The 26088-nt window shown below is 44.1% G+C and overlaps 1 protein-coding gene across 2 annotated transcripts in view; it reads right to left on the bottom strand.

The window, feature by feature from the left end:
* ssbp4 (single stranded DNA binding protein 4) overlaps positions 1 to 26088 on the bottom strand; it is an 87266-nt gene that overhangs the window by 40963 nt on the left and 20215 nt on the right. For both annotated transcript variants that reach the window (XM_076087702.1, XM_076087703.1), the window contains exon 4: positions 23987 to 24071. In XM_076087702.1, the coding sequence (XP_075943817.1) occupies positions 23987 to 24071 (85 nt within the window). The remainder of the gene's footprint in view (positions 1 to 23986; positions 24072 to 26088) is intronic.

Genomic DNA, 26088 nt, shown 5'->3' on the forward strand with positions numbered 1-26088 from the left:
TACGTTCCGTCGTCTTCATCATTTGCTCCTGTGATCCACAAAAGGGAAAACTAAGTACATAAACGAACAACGTGCATTCTACCAACACATAATTAAGATGTTTTTACTTGACTTTTCTCCGACTGTGTGTGTGTGTGTGTGTGCAGCATCTCTGCTCCAGCAGACATGAATGTCAAATTAGCGGCAGTTCACTTTCGCAAAACTAAGTAACAACAAGACTCCTTTTATTTTTAATATAATGGCAGCTAAAATGATGTGTCTGCTAAAATTATGTTTTTTAGCCACTCTAACGGCATGGCTCGACTGATGGCAATGTCCGTCGTTCACTCGTCCAAACTGTGAAGAAAAGTATCTCAACTATTGGATGGATCGCCATCAAATTTGATACAGACATTCATATTCCTCTAAGGATGAATTTCAATCACTTTGGGGATCCTTTGACTTTTAATTTATTGCTATCATCAGGTCAAAATGGTAATTCTCTTTTGGTTTATGACTAAATAACTGCAAAAACTAGTGATACTCCCATTAGCCTCAGCTTGTGTTTCGTGCTAATTAGCATGTTTAGCATGCTAACACACTAAACTAAGATGCTATCTAACATTATACCAGCGAAACATCAGCATGTTGACAGGGTGAGCATGTTAGCATGCTGATTTTAGCATTAAGCTCAAAGCACAGGTACACAGCACAGGTTTACCAATAACAGTAAACCGAGAGACAAAAACCTTTCCCCCACTGTTCCCTATTCATATGATGAAAGTAACCAATCAACAATATCTGCACTTATGTCATGAAACGGAAGTTGCGAAACCCGAATTTCTACTAGAGCTCAACGTGCTCTAAAAGGAAGGAGTTCAGTATGTGACGGTCTCCGGTTACAAGCCATTTTAATGTGATATGAGATGAGTCTTAAGAAAACACTCATATGAACTGTGAGGTAGGAAAGTGACTCGTGAGCTAACAAGCACACGGCCACAAACATATATACACGCCATGTGTGCACACATTTACACACAAACCTGGACCAGCGGCTTGATTATACGACCTGAAGATCATTTACACCCAAGCTTTCACTCCCTTTAACACACACACACACACACACTGGCCTCCTGCTCCTCCCCACCTCTTTCTCCCCTCTTCCTCAGCATTCTCCCTCCTTATGTTAAAACCTGCACATGAACAGCCCCATGAGGAGAAATGGGGTCGTTTTCCTCCGTTATCTCCTTTTCTCTACACACACACCCCTTTACACTCCCTTTTCTCTTTCTACCCCTTGCTTAACTTACTCCCGCTTCTCTCTCTCTCTCTGTCTCTCTCTCTCCCTCTCTCTCTACTTCCCCCTCCCCCAACCGCCCTCAGCCAATGGCGTCTGGGTGTCAGGCAGCTCAGAGAAGCTGTTGTCATGGTGACGGGGCTCCTGTCTGTGCTCTGTCCCTCAGGCATCCCAGATCCAGAAAGCAGCATCGTGTTTACGTGAGAGAGGAGAGGAGGAGAGGAGGGAGGGAGGGAGGGAGGGAGGAAGTCAGGGAGGGAGGGAGGGAGGAGAGAGGAAAACAGTGCTGGGGATAGACGTGAGGGACAGAGAGGTGGAGGAGGAGGGAGGGAAAGAAAAACTGCCCCACTTTGACCAGCTTTTGTTCTGCTGTGTCTTCAGCTTTGAAGGCCTTGCATGCACGTGTGTGTTTGTGTGTGTTTGTGTGTGTGTGCCTCACATGGCCTTGTAGACACCCAGGCATCTCACACCCCTATTCCTGGCACCTCCACCCAATTTCTGACCTTTCCTGGACTCCAGCACGCAGTCACACACGGGCCTGACCCAGCACACAATCACAGCTCTTTATATACCTCCACACACACATACACACAAATACACACAGTACACACACACACACACATTCATCCAAGATCATGTAACCCACCCAAAACACTTGCACCTGGTGTGGCCTAAAATAAGGTCCCCAGGCAGCCATGTTGCAGGGTGGCGCGACGATGACAGTGGCTCGGAGAGGGAGGGGGCGGGCATGTGTTAACCACTGTGCCACAACACACACACACACACACTCCAGTCCAGATCATTTATCTCCAGGGGGCATCTGTTGCTGATTGGTCGATGCCATCGTCTGTGCCCCGACCACGACACTCGCAGTATGGGGGTTTGCCTTTATACATTTTAATGCTGTACAGTGTGTGCGCGTGGAAACAGAACTATTCCAGTAGAGCAGGTGTCGAGCTGCACCCCGGGCCCTCCCTACTGTATAATGAACCCCGTCAGCTCCTGCATCCGTATCAGTGGTGGCCTATTGCTCTATAGTCTACACACTTGACTTCTCCTTCCTTTTCACAGGACAATCCAGCGCGTTAATTGCAAGGTAAACAACTGAAGAGGAGAGTCAACCCCTCAGGAGCTCTTTTCCTCTCCTCCCTCCCTCCTGTTCCTTCCTCTCGTCTTTTCTGAGGCGAGGTTGGTTAAGCCCCCCTTCAGAGTTGGGATCTGGGCAAGCACCAGTTGGAAGCTAATCCGACTCGCCGACTGGACCCCTCCTTCGAAGCGGCACAGCGGGGGTCGGACTGATGAAAGGAAGGCTGATATGAGGCAAACAGAGCCGCAGACACAGCCTGCCTCAGACCCCCGCGCTGCATTCAGCACTGTACAACAAGGCATTCAGGACATTAAAACAGCACAACATCGTCGACTTCGCTGTTCAAGCTCAAGGCTGGCAGCCAACTTCCTTTTTTAGGTGGACGTTTCTACCCTGCTGCCACTTGATGCACAGGTTAAAGCAATGAATGTCTGAACTGTGTTCACAATGTGTTCTAACGACCATTAACTCCCTGTCTGCTCAAGGCCGAAACTCTTGACTGGAAGATCACATTTTCCTCACAATCAATGAAACCGAATTAGCTTTCATTGGAGTAAAGAGCCTATATGAGGGAAAAGCCTCGAAGCCATCCAAAATTATTTTATTCAGCACAACTGGCCGGTCAACAGCAATAATGAAACGATGAAACGAATAGTAAAAGTGCTTAATTTTGTATTTGAACAGGTTTGTACACAGGACCGAGTCGAATGTTTGAAACAGGTGGGATTCAAGAGCATGATATGTATTTGTATAAATGTTCCATATACACGTTTTCTAAGTCCTGTTTTGTCTCCCACCCCCCCTTTTTCATAGTTTAAGTTCGGTTCACTCACTAACACATCTCTCAACAATATCTTCTTATAGCAGTCACAATCGAGATGAGCTGATGAAAATGTTGATATGCTCATCTTAGTCACCTTTAATCATTATTACCATACGCTCAAACTAATTAAGCTTCATGAACAGCAGCTAGTGATTTGCGTACTTTATTTGCCCCAAATTTGAACTCTCAGGCTGCTGCCCTGTAGCCTTTGATCGGTGGAGGTTGCACCTGCAGCTTGAAAGGTGAACTGCAGACACGACTCCGAGCTGGAAAACCCAACTGAACATTTTTCAGGAAAAATAAACAAATAGAACCATTTAATCTGTACATACATTAATAGTAAAGCTTACTCTTATTGACCAATAATCAAATCTAAGGCTCTATTGAAAACTATGTGTTTTAAAGAAGGCTATCATTTATGTTTCTGTTTCTTCTACCCGAGTACCATTCATTTGGAAAGCCCGATATACCAAATCACTACACTATACTGTAACTACGTAAATATATAAACACAGTAAACGGCATTCACATATTTTTAGTTTTTTAAGTAGACTGAAACCAAACCAAAGCCCTTGTGTGCACCCCTACTGTTAATCGCCACATTATCCTCGCTCTTCATGTTCACATTTCAAGAGATTAAAAATAGTAATAAAAACACAAATGACCTGCAGCCGACAAAGAGAAATCCTGTGAGGTGCTCGGTGAACTGATACATTTGGCGAGGCCTCAGTCTGGGCGTTAACTGTGGATGAAAGCCGCGTGAGTTTGAATGACTTTGACAAGACGGAGTAAAATGAGATTTTGATGTTTTCAGAATAAAGGAAAATCAAACCAAGGACGTTTTTTGTATTTTGTCTTTGAAACACAGAACAGACTAATTGTCTGTTAATATCAGAAGAGTATCTATTCATAGACTAAGACAGGCACACACACACACACACACACACACACACACACACACACAGAGGACAACTTGATGACAGATGGAAAGAAATTAGAGGCAAAGTAGCATTAATATTCCATCTCTTAATAACAACCAGAGCCCTTCCCCCACCTCTGGCACCACACGGTCACACCCACACCCACACCCACCCACCCACCCACACACACACACACACACACACACACAAACGCATGTTCCTGTGTATGTGCGTACAAACAGTCCTGGAGAGCCTGCTCAGCCCGAGACAAACAGGAAAAATTCTCAAAATTCAACCGCTCCCATCCTCCTCCTTCTCCCTCCTCCTTGCCTTCTCTCACCCTCCTTTTCTGCTCCCTCCTTTTCTGCTCCCTATACAGCAACCCCCCTACAGCCTGGTCTCCTTCCCTTTCCTCTCCCCTGCTCGCCCTCCCCTCACAGCACCCACCCACCCACCCATCCAGTCCCGCTGCCCTCCAACCCTGCAGCCTCACAGCAAAGTAGAGAGCAATCCCTTGGTGGGTCAGCCAGATTAAACTGCCACTGTAATCCGCTTGGCTTTCACCTCCTTGTCCTCAGCCGAAGAGAGAGAGGGATGGAGAGAGGGATGGCGAGGAAGAGAAGAGAGGTGGGTGGAGGAGCCAAAGGGCAGAAGGATGGAGAGATGGAGAGATGGGGAGAGAAAATGTAAGATATGAAAAGGAAGAGCGACAGAGAGAGAGGAGGGTGGAGGGGGAGGGCAGAGCTGGGGGAAGTAGCTAAATGACAACAAGGGCATTGAGAGAAAAACAAGGAGTACAAAAAAGGAGAGAAAGCCGGAGAAAGAGAGAAAGGCAGAGAGAGGGAGAGGCAGTACAGGGCTGAATTAAAGGAGGAAGTGAATAATGAATCTCATAAAGGAAAGATATTAAGGACGAATAAGAGTCAAATAAACTGTGCTACGAGAGGGAGCGATGAAGTACAGTGGGGTAATCCTGGTGGTAGAGCTTCTGTGGCAAATAAAATGAACCAAACAGGACTAATGTTGAAGTACGCCCTCATATTCATGTAATGATGAAATTAGTTTTGTATGACATTTGTAGGAAATGACAGCCCCCCTCATGGCCGATCAGTACCGAATCTTTCCCGGCATCTCGGTCCGACCTGGAATTGTTGCTCCCCCTCCCAAACGATAAAGGGCGACATGAGTGACTGAATGCGCAGTGTTGTTGCGACTTGTGGATTGTATTTATGACTCCTAAAGCGAGCATGCAGGATCTGTGCTAGCATGGCTAATTCATGCATAAATATGATGAAAACATTATCACAAATACAATTCTTTCCAACTTTGATCTTTGATGCCGTGCTAGTGTCGCCATGTGCTGGCTGTACATGTCAATACCAAAATAAAACTGGAATAACAGATTACTTTGGTCAGAAAAAACGTTAAGAACACAACATCATCACCTACTGTTAGCAAGCAGTTGCTGATTTACACATCCAGCAGACACAGAGCAACATTATCATTCATCTGAAGTTGTGTTTCCGGATGAACATAAGTGCAGTATTCACACATTTTTTGCTCTGTTTTTAGTCTCCACCCACTCCGGAGGGAAATCTCTGGCTCTTGTTTCTGTTGAATTTGAATGAAGGGTGTTACGATGATCTGTGGGGTAAAATGACTGTTGTCTGACTGGAGTTTGGTGGCTTTGAGGACAGCATATTAATTGTATGTGTTGTACGTTAATACATTCTCATAATTGTCCAAATCTGGTTTAATTTAATTTTTTTATATATTCACTTCATCGGAAGCCGAAGCCGATAAATACCCGTGACCGAGTCATTTGTCCCCAGAATGAAAGCCGATTGTAACCTTTCTCACTAAAGACAAAAGCCAGATGTTAGCGTATCTCAATGTTTTTTTTTTTTTGTGTCCCCAACAACTGACCTCCTACTTCTGTGGGTTTGTGGTTCTATGTCTACTTCCACCTTAAGAGGTAACAGTCATGATTTGAGTGACCACAAGAGATGGCGTGTCTGGTAAACGTAAACATCAGTTGCGTAAGGCATTTGAACAATTGATAGATACTTTTTACATAAAGAAGATCTCCGGTGACCCAACTTCCCCTGTTTGATAGTCAAGTTAGTGTCTGCACCAAAGTGTTGAGGGACTCTATCGGTTTTTTGAACCATTGCATTTATGGTGCAGCATCATGAAAATCCTATTATTTGAAATGTTAATTCACATAAAAGCCAAATCACTGTCGCTGGTGTGTGTGTGTGTGTGTGTGTGTGTGTGTGTGTGTGTGTGTATGCAGAATCGAAGCCACAAGAGAAAGCAGACGAAGCTGTACACATGCCACGCGTAATTTGAAACACTGATGAGCATCTCAGCCCTGTAAATCAAGTTATACTGCAATCATGACCACCATAATGCAAATAAGATAAACAAGTCAATTTGTGTACATGACAGTTTCAATAATCAGAGCCACCCTCCGGTTACAGTCAAACTGCATGTAAATGCACTGAATCTCAAGGCATCACACACACTCGTCTTTAGTTATGTATAGATGCAAAATTCCACATCAAGTTCAGGCTTCAGTCTGAATGTAGGCGCCAAGTCAAAAGTATGAGAACAAATCACAACTAATCTAATCCAGGAATCATAACCAAATAAAGAAAATCAATCATTCATTGGGGGGAAATCCTTTAGTTGCGGGCCCTTTAGGACACATGTGACAAGTACATTTACAAAGTATTTTGGCAATTGAACTCATGTGAAGCTGAGCTCTTCTGTGCAGACATCCAACATTATCATCCGTGTGTGTGGGAGCATGTCCGCTGGGTATATGGGAAGAGTGTTAAATTGTGGAAAAGAAATAGAGTTAACAGGTATTCCCCTCCTCCACCTCCCCTAGCTGACAGAAAGGGGGGGGGGGGGGGGGGTTAAGAGAGAGGGAGGGAATGAGGGAGAAAGAGAGAAAGAGAGGCAGGAAGAGGGAGGATATCCTGCGAGGAAAGGCTGTGATATATGAGCAGGCCACTTCAAACAAGCAGGGGGAGGGGGACACTCCTTCTCCAATAAAACCAGGGGAGGTAGAAGGAGAAGAAGAAAAGAGTCGGAGAGATTTAAAGAGGGAGTTACAGTAGAAAAGAGTAAAGTTGGTGCCAGATGAGCCAAAAAGTAGAAAAGACTGACCAGGCCCTGCCGGCAATATAATGACCGATAGACATAAATCTGCAGGGGAAGAATCTTTAATGTTGAAATGAGGCCTGATCAAGAGAATGAGTAGAATAAACTAATGCTGCAACTATTATTTCACTAATGGGAGGGTCATTCAAACAACTTATTGTTTCAGTCATTTATAACATGGTCAAAAGTAATGAGAGGCCAATTGTGGAAAGGCCTGCGCGGCTCTTGCGGTCTCTAAACCTGCAAAAGTAAGTAACTAACTAACTGCGCTGCCAACTAAATAGCGTCTCAGTGCTCCTGTTCTTAATAGAATCGACCTGCTGTTTGCATGTATTTAAATGCCGTAATATGCATACATTTGGTGCAGAATTGGCATCTTTCTATACAAATGAGCCTCATTGCAAAAACAGTCCAATTCACAAACATCAGCGCTAATAGCCACACGGAGTTACAGTGAAATTATGAGTGTCTTCAGAGAGATGGTTGTAACTGAAGTGCATTCGCTGACAGTAAATCCCGACCACGGATTCTCTCACTCAAGGTTAAATTCCTCGCCTGAGGTTTTGAGGAATGCCTCTGCACCTCGTTGCTCAGTACCTGGATGTCTGAAGTCTGAAATCTCTGCCATTATTCTGCCTACTGTGATCTTGGCTCAAAAGCAACATTTATACTTAGATACTTAGATAATACCACACAGATAATTGCAATTTGCCCTTTTTTCTTTGCATATGATTGCTCTCAGCTGCAAAACGTTATGGGGGTGTTTGTGCTGTGATATCATTCGAGCAATATCTTTTGAGAATCGGACCTTGAGACGGGGCAGATAACGGAAGTGAAGCGCAATTCATGGTCAGCATCAGTGGCTTTAATCCATTCTTTGTCAATTCTCCAGTGTTAGTTTTACCCCAAAACAGACATGGATCACTTTCAGCCAGATTTCTCGACATGCATACAAACGTTATTTGTCTCTGCTGCAACAGGATGCTGAGCTGACCATTGCAGTTTACTGTGGTCTTTTTGCACCGTCACAGCTCAGAAAATGTTTCTAGTGACAGAAAGCGAAGAGAAAGATTTGGGGAATATGCAAATGTCATACTGATTATGCATCGTAGTCCTTCAAAATGATAAAGGAAAGCACCAAATGGTAAAATTAACATAGTGTACGACCAACAAACTGTATTTTCAAAATCAGTATAGTTTAATAATTTTTTCACGTGTTCTTAATATTTAAAATAAACACTGATACATTCCCAAATTTCTTCAGCAAATAAGTCTTATCAATCAGGACATTTAAGAGATGTTACAATCTTACTTGAAACTCAAAGCTCAAAGCTAAAAGAACACACGTGGACACACGCAGCCGTGCCCGTGTCCCACAAGAAGTGATTGATGACTTCAGGAAGGGGCTCTTGTACAGAGGAAGTCCAGTCTGGGTCAGACTTCATCCACACATCCAGGCATGAGCACCATCTGCATGCACTCACAAATCACACACACTCAAAAGTGCACCCCCCCCACACACACACACACAGGAACTCATTCCTATACTAATTTCGACATGTGATACTGCTCCTCTCATGCTGTTTACTATATAACGTCTTTCGTCTGCTGTTAGACAGCAGTATGAGAGAGGCAGAGAGCAGGAGGGGGGGGGGCTGAATCAAGGTGTGCGGAGCGAGTCGGCACAGTGTGCACTCTACAGTTTTTAGGGCTTTGTGTGCCATTGTGGGCCAGCATGGGGGGGGGGGGGGTTGACAGCAGCCATTACAACAAATAATTGAACAGCAAATGAAAACAAATGATATGATTGCAGTGCGCGTCCCAGCAGTCAATCCGCTATCTAGGTGGTTCCCATTCAAAGCCATTGATCAGCTTTACAACCTAAGTAGCTGGCCAGGAAACTAAATGGTGGCGATCAATGCTATTTAACAGATTATTGACTGCTGACTGGTTGCCTGAGATCAAAATAGAGACAGGGGGATGAAGAAATAAGCAAATAGAGAGGAATGAAAACACATGAAATTGGAATCGGTTCCTTTGCTTCAGTGATGATAAATGGGGAAAGAAAAACACTGAGACAGCAGAGAGAGCGGGGAGAAGGAGAGAGGTTGCATTTTTCGTGCGCGCGGCTGAATGTGCATGATCACATGCATTTAATCAAGAAAGCAAGCAAGAAAGACTGAAAAAAAGAACGAAGCCGGAAAGATAGAAAGAAAGCTCAGTTTGGATACAGTCAGTGTTATCTGAAGCTCACTTGTTTCAAAGCTTCACATGTGGCCAGATGTGGTCCGTCTGTGTGCCTCTGCGTCTGTGCTTCCCACACTCCCCGTGAAGCCTGCACACCTGACAACTCCACACATTAGTCGAGCTTTTTTAAAAAAAAAATATGAAAAAACAGCTCGACAAGGAAGAACATCAGCAGAATCAGCCGGTACTTTTGTCGGTCGGTACTTCTGCGTCTCTTTGTTCAGCCGAGCTTTTCAAGTGGCACACAAGCTGGCACACCACAACAGCCGCTTGCACCGCAATTACATCCTTTTGACACTCTTTTTCGCGCGTGTTTCCACTGTTTGGACCAGACTTGGGCCACCCGTCAGCACGTCGGGCCTTTGGTTGGGGAAAGAGCTCTGCTTCTGATTGGCTGATCACCTGAGTGTTGCGATCATTAGATAACGAAAATGAGCCTCAGGAGCAAAGTAGAGGCTGATTCTTCTTAAGATTGAGTTTAGTCCAAGCATAGACAGAGACTGATGTGGAGTGACAGGGGGAAACTTGCACTGACATTTATGTGTGTGTGTGTGTGTGTGTGTGTGTGTGTGTGTGTGTGTGTGTGTGTGTGTGTGTGTGTATGTAAATAAATACTCAGAGTAGTGTGTTTCCATGGTGACTGGGACCGGCTATGGGGTCCGATTATAGACTGTAGATGGACGACGCGTCTACTCTTCTTCCCAATGTACGAAAGTGAAGCCAAAAAATCCCGGATACGGAAACTGACATCTTGAGATTTTGACATTACTAAGAGCCATATTCAGTAGTCATCGGGGGGCTGGAGCCGTGGAACCAAAGTCCCGCCTACACACCCGCCCGAGCCAATCGCAAGCCAAGCTCGACCACGGGTCATTAGCATGAGCGACCTGGCTGATACGCTCGCACCATGTTGGCGGTGACACTACAACTAACCGGACTATCTCTATTAATACATTTACGATGAAACTGACACATGTTCTATTACACAGACTAGTGTAAATATGTTACGTTGACGTGTGTTTGCACTTAAAAATATACCAGTTGCATGTAGATTGTTGTTGGGCCTCAGATTTGGCTTCATTTGTGATCGTTGGCCAACTCTATTTCCGTCTACATTTCCTCAAATTTACTTTAAAACAATATACTGTTTGTGCTTTGAAACAGCAAAGAAGTGGCCACGCTTCAGTGAATCACTGTGTGCATGTGTGAGTGTGAAGACAGACTTAAATATGGCCATAGTAGATGTGTGCCTTTGAGAATGTGTGTGTGTGTGTTTGTGTGTCTCCCTGCCTGCGTCTGTGTGTATGTGTGTGTGTGTGTGTGTGTGTGTGTACACACACTCCCCTTGCCTTTTCTCAGTTCAGCAGAACCTCATTAATTCAGCAGGAATGGAAATCATTTCTGCACAGGAGACAGAAAGAGATGGAGAGGAAGACGCGTGGAAGGGTGGGGGTAGTGGTGCTGTTGGTGTACGTGTATGTGTATGTGTGTGTGTGTGTGTGTGGATGGGGGGGTTATTGAATACTCATATTTCTTCATTTTTCTTCACTAAAAGTCATTCTATTAAAAAATAACATTTTCAGGGGTAAATAGCACAGTGAATTTATGCTATTAGTCACAAAGGGAATTCTTCACATATTTGAATACAATCAAATCATAATTGCGTTACGTCGCAATCTAGTCATTTGGTTGATACATATGTCTATTAATCTCAGCCTTGATTTATCTAGATTGAAATCCCATAAGGTTTATACAGTATGTCCTTAAACACAAACAAATAGACCGGACAAACAACCAAATATAGCAAACGTCCAGATGGATACATTAATAAAAAGGTAATCTTCCTTATGTAGCAGCAGATCAGAGCAGAGCCTCCTCCATCCCTCCCTCTCTCTCTCTCTCTCCCCCCTCCTTCTGCCATCCCTCCATCCTGCAGCCCGCCACCAGACAATATGGAGCAGACAGTAATCTGGCCATGCACTGAAGAGATTACAGCATCCAGCAGAACAGTTCAGCACAGAAGAGAGCAGCTCAGTTCAGAACAGCATGGCTTTCCTCGCACAGAGCAAGAAACTCAAGTCGACACAAAGCAGGAATCTACAGTCCGTCCGACCAAAAACTGAGCTGCTCCGACTGTTCAGAGGAAACCACTATCTGGTCTCTGTCACACTCGCCGAGCGTCGGCTGGTTTGCGCGCACTCCTTCAGTGAACGCTGACCTTTTCAGAGTGCAGTGCAGTGCAGTGGATCTCTCTATTCCAAATGTCACTTTTTACAGGAAAGATGTGATGTGATAAAAACAGATCAGACGGCGCAGGCGGGACACGTAAGAGGAATAACACATGTACAGTGTGTGAGCATGTTGCGTACACACACACACGGTGTAACTGTTGGTTGTTGAATTTTCTTTTTTTCTATGGATGGAAACATGAACACACACCAAAGCTTAAACAAGCCTAAACATTCAGTCAATAACGAAACAGATGTGCCGCCCTATTTATCCGCTGAACTTAATCACAAGAGATATAAATAACTGATCTGATCTGTCTTACATGCAGACAGCAGGTTGGAAGTTCACACGTTGCAGTTGTTACCAAGTACGTGATGTGGATTTTTGAATTTTCTGGCCTTCTCAGAAGAATTAACCCCTAACGGCAGCAGGGTCAGCCTTTGACAGCACGCTGACCTTAAGGCCGGCTAATAGCTCACTCAGGAGGAAAACATCAGTCACACACGCCTAAGCACACACACTAATACATAAACACTTATATATATACGTATATTTATTAAATCTTTTCTGTGCAAAAGATTAACTCCAAGTAGAAGCACGAGTATGGAGAGGCAAAATATTCACAGTGAAACTTTTTCTTTCCAAAAGTCAGTTTTAACGATAAACTTCCTGTAAAAATGATCGTTTGGATGTTTAGTTCGGATTGAATGAGGTACTTATCCAGAGTCAGTATATCACCTGAAGGAGATGACGGTCGGCACGCCTCCCAGTTTGAAAAATGTACTGCTGTAGAAGGGGGCCTTGAGACCTATATAGTCTACGTCATCTACGCCCTCGCCACAGCCACAGTACTCTATTGAAGACAACAGTAATTTTACCTTCCAGAAAACAGTATAGTTACTGGTCTACATCTGCCTTGATTGGTTAGTTTGGTTATCGTGTGACTTTGGTTAGTTTCGGATTTAACAATGTCACAAACAAACAAACTGATCGAGGCAGCAGTAGAGCAGCAACCCCTGTGTTCTGCTAAGTCAAATTACAGTTTTTTCCCAATGGAGTCTGGTGGCTTTGGCCAGAACGGCTTCAGTTCCTCGTCAGAAATGTCCGTCTCCCGTCAAGCTAACCTGGTGAATTGCTTTTCTCCCATAAATGTACTTGTTTGTTTCTTCAAACTGACCCGGGGCGTGACCACCGTCATCTACAGTAGATAATACACTGACTATGGATAAGTGACTCTTACAACCCCCACTTAAAAACACCCAAACTATCCCTTTAATGTAACTGAAGCTCTTTTAGAGTTCCAAGAGTAGTATCTCATTACTCATTCCAAATGATTGGTTGTCACAAGGTTACCGCAATAAATGACAGATCTCATCAGACGCCCTCGTCTTAATTAAATCTAAAAATGCAACTTTCAACTTGTACTCAATGCGGTGAGTACAAACTCAAATCGAGCAACAATTGAAAGTGTGAAGGTGGAACCAAGGAAACGAGATGGAGAACGGTGGCGTACTAGCAGGCTCAGGGTGAGAGCCTTGAGAAGGATTCTGTAAAATGGAAAGCAGGAGAGGAAGATACTCGCTTGGAAGATTAGAAAACAAACACGATTTTGACTTCAAACATTCAGACGAGGAGGGAAAGAAAGCAATGACGTCAACGTGGGCAGTTTATCTTCCCTTCAAGATCCAATAACAGGTCTTCTGTTTTAACCAAGAAGACAAAAGCCAGATGATGGACAGATATAGAGGGAGCAAAGGTGAAAGGAGGAACACAAGTTATTAAGCCTGAAACATAGAACAGCTCATTTGAATTATTCTTAGTCCGTTTGTATTTCATGTGCGTTTTGGTTTTCCGACACAGAAGTATACCGGCCAGCATCTACACACACCTCTGCAGTGTTAAGGAGCGAAAGAGGAGCCACAAAGGTGCTGAGTTAGAGAGTCGAGGTGCAACGATTGAGGGAAGGAAGAGATGCGGATATGATCAAAGCGCTGTAGCAGAGAAAGAGACCAAAGAAAATCACGACGGTTAAAGGTGCACTGAGAGAGGGACGAACAGACGACGGTGTAGCAATAAAAGTGGGGAAGGTTCTGAGGGTGCGACGGCGGAGGGAGAGGGGAGCTGAAGGATCCAGGTGTGGCAGCAGCCACAGAGGTAATCAGTGGGCCAATGGGGAGTCATTCCACTCAGAGTGAACGGGCTGCCCAAGTACCTGGAATAAAAATAATCATTACACTGCATTAAAGTCACTGTCTGTAAATATACCCTGGGCAGCAGTAAAGCGAGCTCACTGTGGCCCCCGCCATCAGGACACTTGCACACCTTAACGCACACCGCGTGTGCATATGTAAAAACCCACACACGCGTGCAAAGAAAGCAAAATGCAAATATTTGTGAGCAGTGCGACTCTCTGCAAGCGGTGAGAAACTCGGCGACTCCCCTGATGATTCTGTGCATTTCTCCCGTCATTACAAAGACAGGCTTTTAAGAGAAACAAACTGTTCTCCAAATATAACTCGACCAGCTCAAAGCACATTCATTACCCCCCCCCCCATACCTTATAAGTGTTATTTTAGCAACTGTAAAACCTCGACAGTGGCTTGAACTCACACATTCATTCGCTTCTGAAAAAAAATGGGGATTAAGTCTGCATTTAGGTGAATTTGAATTGCAAATAAGGCTTTGTAATTGTTTTAGTCTTTAATCCTAGTAGGGAGGGCCTCAGTGTGCTGCAAAGTTGAGACTGGCAAGCATCTCAGGCATTCATCTGAGGAAGGACTGTGTTTGTTTCACCACTCGGTTCAATGAGACTTAATAAGCAGGGTGTCCGATCACCACCACACACACACGCACACGCACACACACACACTTCTGCACACGCGCTGTAACCCATGGGCTCATTGAGAGAGCAGCCAGTTTATTTTGGTTGGGAGTTTGGGTGCCCAGCTGGTACTTGAGACCGGATAGACTGGCAGAGCTGAGCAGCAGACAGCAGAAACACGCAAACACAGACACACACACTCACACACACTGTGCCAAGGACACACTGTGCCAGGCTGCGACGTTTGCCAGCTACAAGTCTGCCCACTGCCACAAAGACAGGCAGAGGCAAAGGAGAAAGGGCAGTACAAAGTGTGTGCATGAGAGTGTGTGTGTGTGTGTGTGTGTGTGTGTGTGTGTGTGTGTGTGGAGGAGAGGGATTGTGAGAGTGGACAAAGACGTGATTGTTATAATGTTTAAAAGGATGAAACTCAAACTCAAGTGTCCAGCAGAGAAGCAGCCCTGACTGGAGGGACGAAGACGAAAACATTTAGCAATTTTGTCATTTAAATCCCCTGCATTTGCATTTTAAATTCTGACGTGTCAAAGTACTGTAACATGTAAACACAAGCATGCAACAGGTAGAACAATCAGGCAGACGGGCGAGAGGGGGCGTAAAAGCTGCAACCTCATGCCATGAATGTTTGCTCACTGAGAAACAAGTCATCAAGCGTAATTAAACAAAGTGTCGCGCGGTCATTTTTGGTTGACCACAACAGTCAACAGCACCAACTACACAATCAGTGTGTTGTGGTGGCGGCGGCAGCAGCACAAGGCAACGCCTCAAATTGAAACAACCACTGGAAGTTTCACCACAGAGTGAGGAAGGTGGTGAGAGAGGAAGCTCGACCAATTTACAAAGACTCCAGTACAAACCGCCCTGCTGCACCACATGTCCCCCTCACTTGTACACATTCAGGTTGATTTTCTCACTGAAGCGTCTCTGAACATCGTTACCCGACTGTCCTGCAACCAATAAAGTCCTCTTAGGCAACAGGCTGCTCTAGAGGCTGTGTCGAGCCCCCACGAAGAGCGCCGGGCTTTGAAGCCAAACCGTGGAATTACATCTTTCGGTTTCCGTCACGTGATGCCAGGGGGCCAAAAAATAAATGTTTACCATAGACTTACACTGGGAAAGAGACGTCTGTAAATCAGTGGATCGATTTTTTGAGGTACAAAAATTGAGTACGACCACTTAATATTAAGATATTTTCCTTTGCGGCACATATATGATTTTAATATTATGATTTTCATTATTATTATTCAGTGGGTTTTATTTTCCATCTTGTGTTCATGTGTTCATCGTATTTTATCAAGTGTGTTTAATCATATTTTACATATAACTATGGCCTTCAATCCCTGTTTTTTATGTTCAATCTGTGTCTATTGTCTGTTATTGTAAAGCATTATGTGTTGCATTTCTTGTATGAAAGGTGCTATACAAATCAGATGTATTATCATGACAAATATTATTATTAGAATTGTTATAATTAAAACTAGGATATAGATTTATTATTATAATACGTCTGAGGTTATATCTCATATGTGTGGATTGCTAAGCACACATATGCCATATATAATATGTCATATATATATATATATATAATATATATATACATATATAAAAAGCATTGCAAACGTGTACAGAGTTTTTTTTCTCTTGTGAGTGAAAATCTTGATCTCAAACGTCGTGACTCCTGTTTAATCCATAATCTCGCAGCCTTAAATACGTCCTCAGACACTTTCACAGAACGTCCCAGTTCTTTATTTCCTCCACTTGCACAATTTGCCAAACACTAAATTCCTTGGCGGTCAGTTAACGCGCGCTCCTGGACCTGTACAACGGCAAGCAATCAAGCTCGATTTAAAAAAATCAAACTTGTCTCATATTATGTTCACCACGGCAGCTCCAGTGTGAGCTGATTTAATTTAAGGACTGGGCCGTTAAAGAAGGAAATGGCTTCACAACTCCCCAAGTTAACCAACAGGAGTGTGTGTTTAAAGATCCCTTTCGCTCCCTGGGACCCGCCTGACAATCTTCGTAACCATCGTCGGTGTTTTAGACCTAATGGGGAACGGCAGTAATGGAGTGCTGCTCCGAGCTTTGCTCTGGAAAGAGAGAACAGGGAGCTACGCAGCTAGTCAAACAGTCAGAATGCTCACAAAAGTTACCTTACATTGTTGGAACGCTATACCCGGTTGGTCTGCTCTATCCCCGCGGAGTTAGGACACAAAGTTATAAAAACACAAAGTCAGCAAGTTGCCAACACATGCAGAAGCAAAACATAGCGGAAGCATTGTAATTGCAGTAATTTATGCCATTTTGTTCAAGACAGGGTCTCTTTACACAATGGATACTGTAAGTGGATGTGGTTTGGGAGTCACCAGTGTCAGTGAACTTCAAAGCTGGAGAGAGAGAGAGAGAGAGAGAGAGAGAGAGAGAGAGAGAGAGCATTTGTATGTAAATGTCTGAGCACAGCCAGGAGAAAACAGCACAGACAAGATGCCGCAGCCAGAAACACCTCTGGCATGGAAGGTCGCCCTTGAACTTCCAACCCCCTTACACATTGCTCACTTCAATTCTCCACAGTAAACTGGTTACAGTCGAGGCGAACAAGTGATGAATGTTGTTTTTTTAAATTATTGAACCATAATCTATTTCCTGGAAATGACTAAACTGAAAAAGAATTGGCAGCATTCACCTACTAGTTTCTCTGGGAGAGATAAACAAATGCCCTGAGGAGTTTATACTATTTCCCAGAATGTAGTATTCATTTAAAGCATGCGTTTAAATTTTATGGATGATGATGTTGCAACTAAGAGGGCATTCATGGGTAACTGGGTTAGGGAAATTAAATGGGACTGGGTTGGAAATCTGCATGCAAGGAGGGAAAGTAAACGCTGCAGGGTTTTGGCTTCTGCAATAACTTTGCTCGGGCAGATTCATGGCATTTACGCTGCTCTGGCTAGCAATATGCACGGCATAGCTAGTACCACAACTCAGATAAACTATGAAAAAGGCAGACTTCAAAAAGAGTCCCCAGTGTCTTCAGACACCTCTTTCTTCCTGCACGCCCATACACCCCCCCCCCCCCCTTCTTCTTCTCCAACTCCCTCCTGCTTCCTGCCTCATGTGTCCTCCTCTTCGCTCCTGTCGCTCGTCTCTCTGTCCCTGATTTGTTGTCTCCATCTGTCTGTCTTCATGTCCGTCTCTGTCAAACACAGATCCGGGAGCTCACGCTTGCGGAGTCGAGATCAAATGCTAAACCACGGCACATTTTAAGCTTGCCCAGAATGAACCTGTGAGGGAGGGAATCATAAACAATATTTGATCTTCCGCTTCTGTCACTTCCAGACCTCCAGCCGAACACACACACAGCTTGAGGGCAGCACTTTCAGGCTTTGTTGCTTCCCTCAGATAGGGAAAGGTATACACAGACAGAGGAGCCAACTGGCCTTTTTCATTTAGACGGCAACAACGGTAAACAACGGCACACAAAGACAGCGTCATCGCGCTCAACGCCCGTCTGCCTGCAGCCTGCACTCCACGCGCCGTTTGATATTAAAAGACGACACAGACGAAAACGGAGGAAGTGAGGAAGGGGGGATAAAAGATAGAAAGATATAAAGACAGATCGAGACGGACAGAAATGGAGACACAACGTTGTGGCATGCCTTTCGTGTGTGGGCTATATTTAAACGGAAAACGGCCAGGAGAATAAAAGAAGACATCGCTGTGCCAACGCTGACTCCATTCCTCTGCTCCCTCCTTCTCTCCATCCCTCCATCCATACCTACTCTGCCTATATTATGGGTGTTATTATTATTCCTGCATGTCGTCACGTCGCCCCCGCTTCTCTCCTTCCCCCGAGCAAGAAAGCGGGCACTGCTGGCACCTAGCCAGATTACCCAATCAATCTCCTCTGAGAGAGGGGGAGGGATGCGAGAGGAGAGGTGGGAGGGAGGGAGTGATGGAGGGAGGCAAAAGGAGAGAGGGGGAGGATCAGAAAGAGAGCATGGAACAGAGAGGAAAGGAAAGAAAGAGCGACGGGGGGGTGGTGAGGGATGGTGGGGGGGGGGTGTTAGTGGTGAAAAAGACCTGAGAGGAATTGAAGCAGGGAAAACGGTGCAGGATGAGTAAATTCTGTCTTTCGAAAAAAAAAAAAAAAAAAAAAAGGACAGAGACAAAGACGGCTATGAAAGGAAAAGGAAGGGCTTCAGCAGGCGTGTGGCGTCAAAGTAAGGCGAGTGAGCACCTGGTGCGGCAACACAGGGAGTTGTGGAGGTGGAGAACACACACGAAATCACACACAGATTCCAGACAAAGGCCAGGCCATCAACGGTTGTTTACAGAGTGCAGCTCCTCCCCTCGTGCCACCTGTTACTGTGGTCCAGCCTAACAAATGTTTAACCCTCTCAAAGAATCCCCAGGCAACAGCCAACAGAGAACCTCCGTCTACCTCTCCGTCTGCACACTGCACGCTGGGAACAGATCAGATTAAAGGCTTCCACTTCTTTCCATTGTTTTTCCTTTACAGTCATTTATTCAGAGCTGAAACAATTAGCTGTTTCATCAATTGCTCGATGAACAGAAAACAGTCAACAGCTTGTGCCAGCATATCAAATGTGGAGATTTACTCCATCTGTGGTCTTATATGACGGTGAACTGAATATCTTTGGGTTTTGGTGTGACAAAACAAGACATTTGTAGACTTCATCACCACTCGGTGTCTGAGAAATCGTGATGGGCAGTGATTTGTAGATGATGGATATGACTGTTGGTTGCGGCCCTAAATTAATTTAGTTATCATTTAGTCTACAAATATCCGCACCCAACACATTTTGGCAGAGCCCAATATGACGTGTTCAGATTAGGGCGATGTGTCCAGTATAGCTCAATTCATATCTCGATATAAATCACCATATACAATGTTTTCTGGTTATATATAAAATATATCGTCGATATAAATTAACCATATGGTAAAGCCTATTTTTTTTGTATTTTCTAATTTCATTAAGAACTCGAGTGCAAAGTGAACACTTTCAAGTGAAATTATGGAGAAAAAATGAATAAATATTTCAAGCTCGACTCTTGACTATTATTACATGCATACACAAATCAGTGTAACCAAGTCATCAGATTAAGACAATGGTTTGATTGAACTCAGTTTGATCAGATTTCCTGAGTAATTAAAGTTAGCATATGCTTGCAATTCTGTCGTAATTTTGTATCACGATGTCTCGATGCGATTTCATCACAATATGATTCCATTGAAAGATGACTAATTATCATATCGATTTACCGCCCAGCCCTAGTTAAGACGGCTCACTTTGTCCAAAGTTTTGTCTAAAATACTGAATTTGTCAATTTACAAAGACACACTGTGAGCGCTCTCATTTGGGAAGCTGGAACCAGTGAATTTCTGGCATTTTTGCCTGACTCAAACAACCAAATAATGATAATTTTATAACCATTTCAGATCAAATTCACCAAATATATTTACTCCAGTTTTTCCTGTGTCATATCCAGATACCCTTATTTGACTCTTCTATCCCAACCGTCATGACAGTTCTCGTCAACCAGCGGAGAGCTGAGTGGAGTCCGTGAAGCTCTGCGACATGAATGACGCACTTGTTGCACTAAATCTGTGACACTCCGCAGGCGGTGAACCCGGATTGGCATGAATCGCAGATGTTCTGGGTTGCCAGCTCTGGCTGGGGCAAAGCAAAATGTCTGCTACAACAAGGCCGGGTGTATCGCCTCCTGAAAGACTGTTTGTCTGTGATTGCAAGTGCGTGCATGAGTTTGTGTTTGTGTTTGTGTGTGTGTGTGTGTGTGTGTGTGTGTGTGTGTGTGCAGCGACAGAGAAAACAGAGACTCATTCTTCTGTCTGCTTTAATGTGAGCGAGAATGCGTGTGTGTGAAGAAGCGTGCCTCGTCGCTCGTCAATATGTATGCTTTCTTCATCACAAAAGCTCCCGTCCTTTAATCATTAATATTGAGTTACTAAAGACGTGCCATGTTCTGATAATCAAACATGTTTCCTCAACAAAGTGCTCTTTTGAGGAACATCCAAATTCCAGCAGAAAAGAGGACCGTAAGACGCGCGGATCTCTTTTAAGAAATAAACATGATGAAACGGCAATGTGAAGAGGAAGGACAGAAACACAACTCCAACAATTAGGATGACAAGAGAGACCACTTCAATTACTTTACAGAGGTACAAGAGTGTTCCAGCTCTTTATGATACCGTATCATCTCGCTTACTTTGAGTGTGTGTGTTTTTTTTTGTATGCAAGTGTGGGTATGTGATACGAACGTAAGCGTGCCTGCATGTGTGAGTGTTTACGCGTGAGTTTCGAGTGGCTATGATAGCAGAATCGCCATCCAGGGGTGAAGCCAAGCAGCGATCCAGCCAGTCAGAGTTCTGGGAGTGCGGCCAGGGCTCCAATCCCACCACATTCCCCTGGATTAGCTGTCAACCAGTCCCCAGATCTGAGGATTAGCACATTATATACCATTATCTTTCCCAAACTGGAGAGTCCACAAAGTCTACATCATCGCTCACAATGGGGGCCAGTAGGACAGGGCTGAGTAAGAGGTGCCTTCAAACCGGGCCAAATGGAGCCAAACTGAGCAGAGCCAAAACCAAATCTGTAACTAACACTGTAAATGGGCTCAATGTTGCCTAGCAACCACATTGGCTCCGGGAAACAAATAAGCAAACTGCATTTCTAAATATCAGTTTTATAGCACAGCAACGTTGAGAGAACAAACTGGCGTCGCCATAGCGGAGGCCATAAATTATAAGAGAAATAAAACGTTAATAAAATCAAAACCAATCCCGCTTTATCTCGCACACATTCCTCTTTCTGTAGAACGACACACAGAGAGGAGCGCGTGCGACTCCCGGGAGCCGTGTTGTTTTTCACTCTGTGATCCGGGGGGACCAGCGGGAATGAGGGAGCCGTTATCAGCAAGGGGCCGCGATAGAGACTTGATCAGGCCGTCGGTCTGCGGGGACCGAGGAGCCAGAGTTAATCAGAGACAGACAGACCCCTCATCACCCTGGGGATTCACACGCTTCGACCCTGACACTCTCTTTTCCTCTCTCTGTCACACAAAGACACACACACACACACACACACACACACACACACACACACACACACACACACTCGGTAACAGTCACAAAAGCATGTTTGCTCACACACACAAACAGCATTTTACTGTTGTCAGAGCCTCTGCTACACCCGCTGAGCATGCACACACACTTAACGGTTGACTGTCACTTTGGGGTGAATCTTAAAATGTTCCAGCGTTCACAATGAAAAGGAGGAAAAAGTACAATATTCCTTTATTATTAAATAGCATCACTCAAAAGCAGTGGCCCCCTGGGTCAGTCATTACTAACTCATGCTGTGCAGCCAAACAGTGCTTAGAGATGCATCACTTTATTTTAAGTTTCCCAAAGAGAGCAAATACATGAATCAGGATTAAGGTGTATAAAAAGATGCACAAGACATCCAAGACATTTTAGAATATTATAACTGTATCTTAAGGAGATAAAGTCTCACAACTAATGCTTTAATGAATCATGTTTTTATCTAAAGTGTCAACAGATTTGCCCTCTCAGACAGACAGACAGACAGACAGACAGACAGCTCACACACTCCAACCTCCTGAACTTGAGCCGGGTCAAAGATCGAACAACACTGTCTGATTTCTTGAACGTTTGTTAAAAACGAGCTCACAAGACCTCATAGCGTCCTCATTTACTACAATATATCACTTCCAACAGAGCAGTTTAAGTATTTGTTTTGTTCTGTCGTCAAATATACAGCAGCATCAGTGACCCTGACTGATTTACGCAGCCGGAGAGTGAAACACTTTTTTTTAAATGTGTCTTTTTTTACGGCGGCAGAATTTGAAGCTTCGGCCATATATTGACCAGGCCTGTCAAACCAGAGCCGTTAAAGAGCTGATATGCAGGTATCCAGCTGGCCTACCTCTGGAGAAAGGTGTAGGAAATTATATTGCATTTAGATTAATTAGACACAGTTGTCAGATTTAATTAACTACTAGGTTTAATTAACCATGTAATTAATCTTATGGTGGTCCGACGCATGCACAAACGCACACAGACAGGAGGGGAGTACGTGCACATCGACTCGTGCCCCGCACACACATGCGTAGTACATGCACAACAAATGTAATCTGTTCAGCTGACAAGTGCTCACACTTTTGCTGTCAAACCTCATAAGAGAGTTCAACTGAATGTGTGAACGGCTGTGGGCTGAAACAGCCTGATTGAAATGGTGAGAATAGCGCCTCTAATCCATTTCAGGTTTCACTGCTGCCCAGGTGGAACGATAATCTAGTGGGTGAAGCCGTCTGTCCAGTCGACATCCTAACGCCTGTGTAATCCTTATTCAAATACGTCTCGGGCAACATGTAGTGTGGACAAGCCAAAAAGGAAGACAGAAATCTATTTTAAAACCCAAACTGACAGAGAGGGAGTCAGTCTGTGAGGGCCACAATCACACATCAAAACGGTCATTTGCAATAATACGAGCTGGGCCAACAAAGACTTTCAATTGCAGTCGATCCGCTCTCACCCAGCTTGTGTGTGTGTGTGCGTGTGTTCAATAGGTTACTGATCGACTGCACCAACTCTTCAGAAGATGAGAGGGTCAAGAGGGCCGCAGACCCTGACCTTTCATCGCCCCGTCCGGCCCCCTACAGCCACAACTATAGTCGCCTGTCCAGCTCTAAATGTGTCCTACGTGTATATGTATTGTTTGTGAATGTGTGTGTGTTAATGTGCTTGTGTGATCAGCCAGCTGCTTTATGTGCTGTGACCTTTGCTGAAGCCTTGAGTGGACCAATAAATAGCCAGGCAGTGCTGTGACCTTTCACCTACAGGCTCGACAGTTTGGCTGAGACCTGAGGGGTCAGGGGTCGACGTTTGAGGAAGTGCTGCCAGCAGCTGAGCTACAGGGTTGCAAAAAAGAGATAGCTAACCAAGCTCGATCATGTGAAATGTGGCAGAAATGGCATGAAGACTCTCGATTAGACTTTAAAAATTCAAAGGCGGAAGTCTAAGGGCTTTCCCATGAAATATAGAAGTGGTGTTCATAGGTGTTGCATTTTTAAAAGCATGCTACGTCAGACGTCTGGCTCAGAGGCTGTCCCATGCAAAACATAAGGCTGCAGCAGGCCGACCAGACATGTCAAAACAAGAACCAGCAGCATTATCACAGACAGAATAGTCCCATCTCTCTGATGCACACCCTGTGTGTGTGTGCTTGTATGTGCTCACACAAGCACGTGTGTCCAAGTGGTGAATGTGTGCAAACTGCATTTGTGCCCATGCTAGTACACAACTGGAGGGTTGGTTAAGTTCACTTACATAGTCATGGAAAGCCTTGGCCTCGCTGGAATGTTCACATGTCTCCCTCCGGTCCGGGGCAGCGCAGTACAGATCCCAGAATACACTGTGCACACAGGACGAGAGAGCAAGTTAGACACTGTGGATCCAGAGACATGGTATGTTCCTGTTTTGTGTATTACTGATGTGGAGATGGTTTTAAATGAAGACAAGTTAGTGTGCTGAGGGAAAGTGGTTAAAGTGCACTGATGGAGGTACAACAAATAAAGTAATATGAATAGGACGAAGGTATAAATAACCTTTTATTAAGTAATACAAACACATTTTTCAATGCAAGCCATTCATCTCTGAAACAGCATTCACAAGTGCGCCTTTTTGTGTGCTCAAGAAGGTAAAATGACTCACCGCACACTGGTATCAGTATCATTTGTTAGTTATATTTATTAAACTACAAGTCCAAATGTGACAGCAACGTTAAATAGTACATTGTCATAAGCAGCCAAACAAGAACTTTGCAGAAATAAAATAGATTGGAAGACGGTCTGTTGAGAGCAGAGCACAAGTTGGATGTACTGATTCAATAAATGTCTTAAAAGTAAGAGTGAAATCTGGGAATCTGCTTTTTTACAGAATGCACAATTTTTGGAAATGGTCGGAAAAGCACTGCTGTTTATTCTGGCGTTCTGTGTCAACAAACACACATGTAAACGCCAGGGCCAATTATGAGCTCAGCAAAAATGATCAAAGAGGTCATGTCCAGATATCGTACAATAAGTCGATAAAGTAAAAAGGATCGAGGTCATGTCCATATTTCGTACAATAAGTCGATAACGTAAAAATGATTGAGGTCATGTCCATATATCTTACGATAAGTCCACCATGTAAAAATGAGCGAGGTCATGTCCATATATCGTACAAAAAGGTGATAACATAAAATATTGAGATCATGTACAAATATCGTACAATAAGTCGATAACGTAAACTCACATAGCTACAACTCACAATCATTTTCATTCTTGATGTACCTTATTGTTTTGATTAATTGTTTGGTAAAATGGGTCCCATCACAATTTTCCAAAGCCCAAGTTTACATATTTAAATAGCTTGCTTTGTTTAACAAACGGTCATAGACCCAACGACATTTAGTTTACTATCATAGAGAAACCAGCATACATTCACTTAGCATTTTTCCTTAAAATGTATTTAAATGAATTGCCTTTTCATTCATGGACAAGGTATTTCAGCTCTACTTTCCAGTTTTCAATTCTGATAGCTATAGACCCAGTGATTGGATACAAAGCCCTATTAAAAAGCCCTGTAAAAACAGGAACCCTCAGCACTCAGATTCACGTTGGCCTCCACACAGTCCGCCAGTCCTCCAGAGAGCTTTTATCCAGGAAGGACGGGTCACCAAATGCTCCTCTCAATCTGCCCTGGTGACCTGCAAGTTATTGACCAATGAGCTGTGATTATGTTACTTACTGCCCAATCAGCCGTTCTCATATTAGTTAATGAGACCAATCCCACTCCTTCAGGGCAACAGGGGCCACTAGGTCCCACTCCAAATGGGCCCTTAATTACTGCACTGAAATGAAGTACCTGCTAAGCCGGTCCACATTAAGGACTTCTACTTCTTCAAGATATTGATTTCATGGACAGCTTATACATATTAAAAAAAGAACTGCTGTCATTTAAAGGCGCACATAAACTGTTACGCGCGTTCTTTGTGCTGATGTCGGGGACAGCCGTGACACTTGATTTGACGGACTGCGAAATGGAGCAGAAAATATTAGCTGATTGCCCATAAGTGTCAGAGAATTGCTCACTAGCATCCTGTTACATGTTGGTCATTTTTCACTGAACAAGTTGTTTGATTTTCATGGTTCAGTGCTATCATCTCCTAAATATGGTTATTATAAAACATCCCTGATCACTGATATGCACTTTCACTCATGTTCCTTTGAGCTATTTGTGCTATTGGAGGACACCAAGAAAAACAAGAGGGAAACAATGGGTGTCCTGAAAGTAAAAAAGATATTTCAACCCGTCGGCACATGATACCAACCGCTCAAAGCATGTGAACTACAATAGAAATGTGTTGGTAAAGTATTTAAAGATTAAAA

This window comes from Anarhichas minor, unplaced genomic scaffold (genome assembly GCF_050575085.1).
Source record: "Anarhichas minor isolate MPS153535 unplaced genomic scaffold, ASM5057508v1 ptg000010l, whole genome shotgun sequence".
NCBI lineage: Eukaryota > Metazoa > Chordata > Actinopteri > Perciformes > Anarhichadidae > Anarhichas > Anarhichas minor.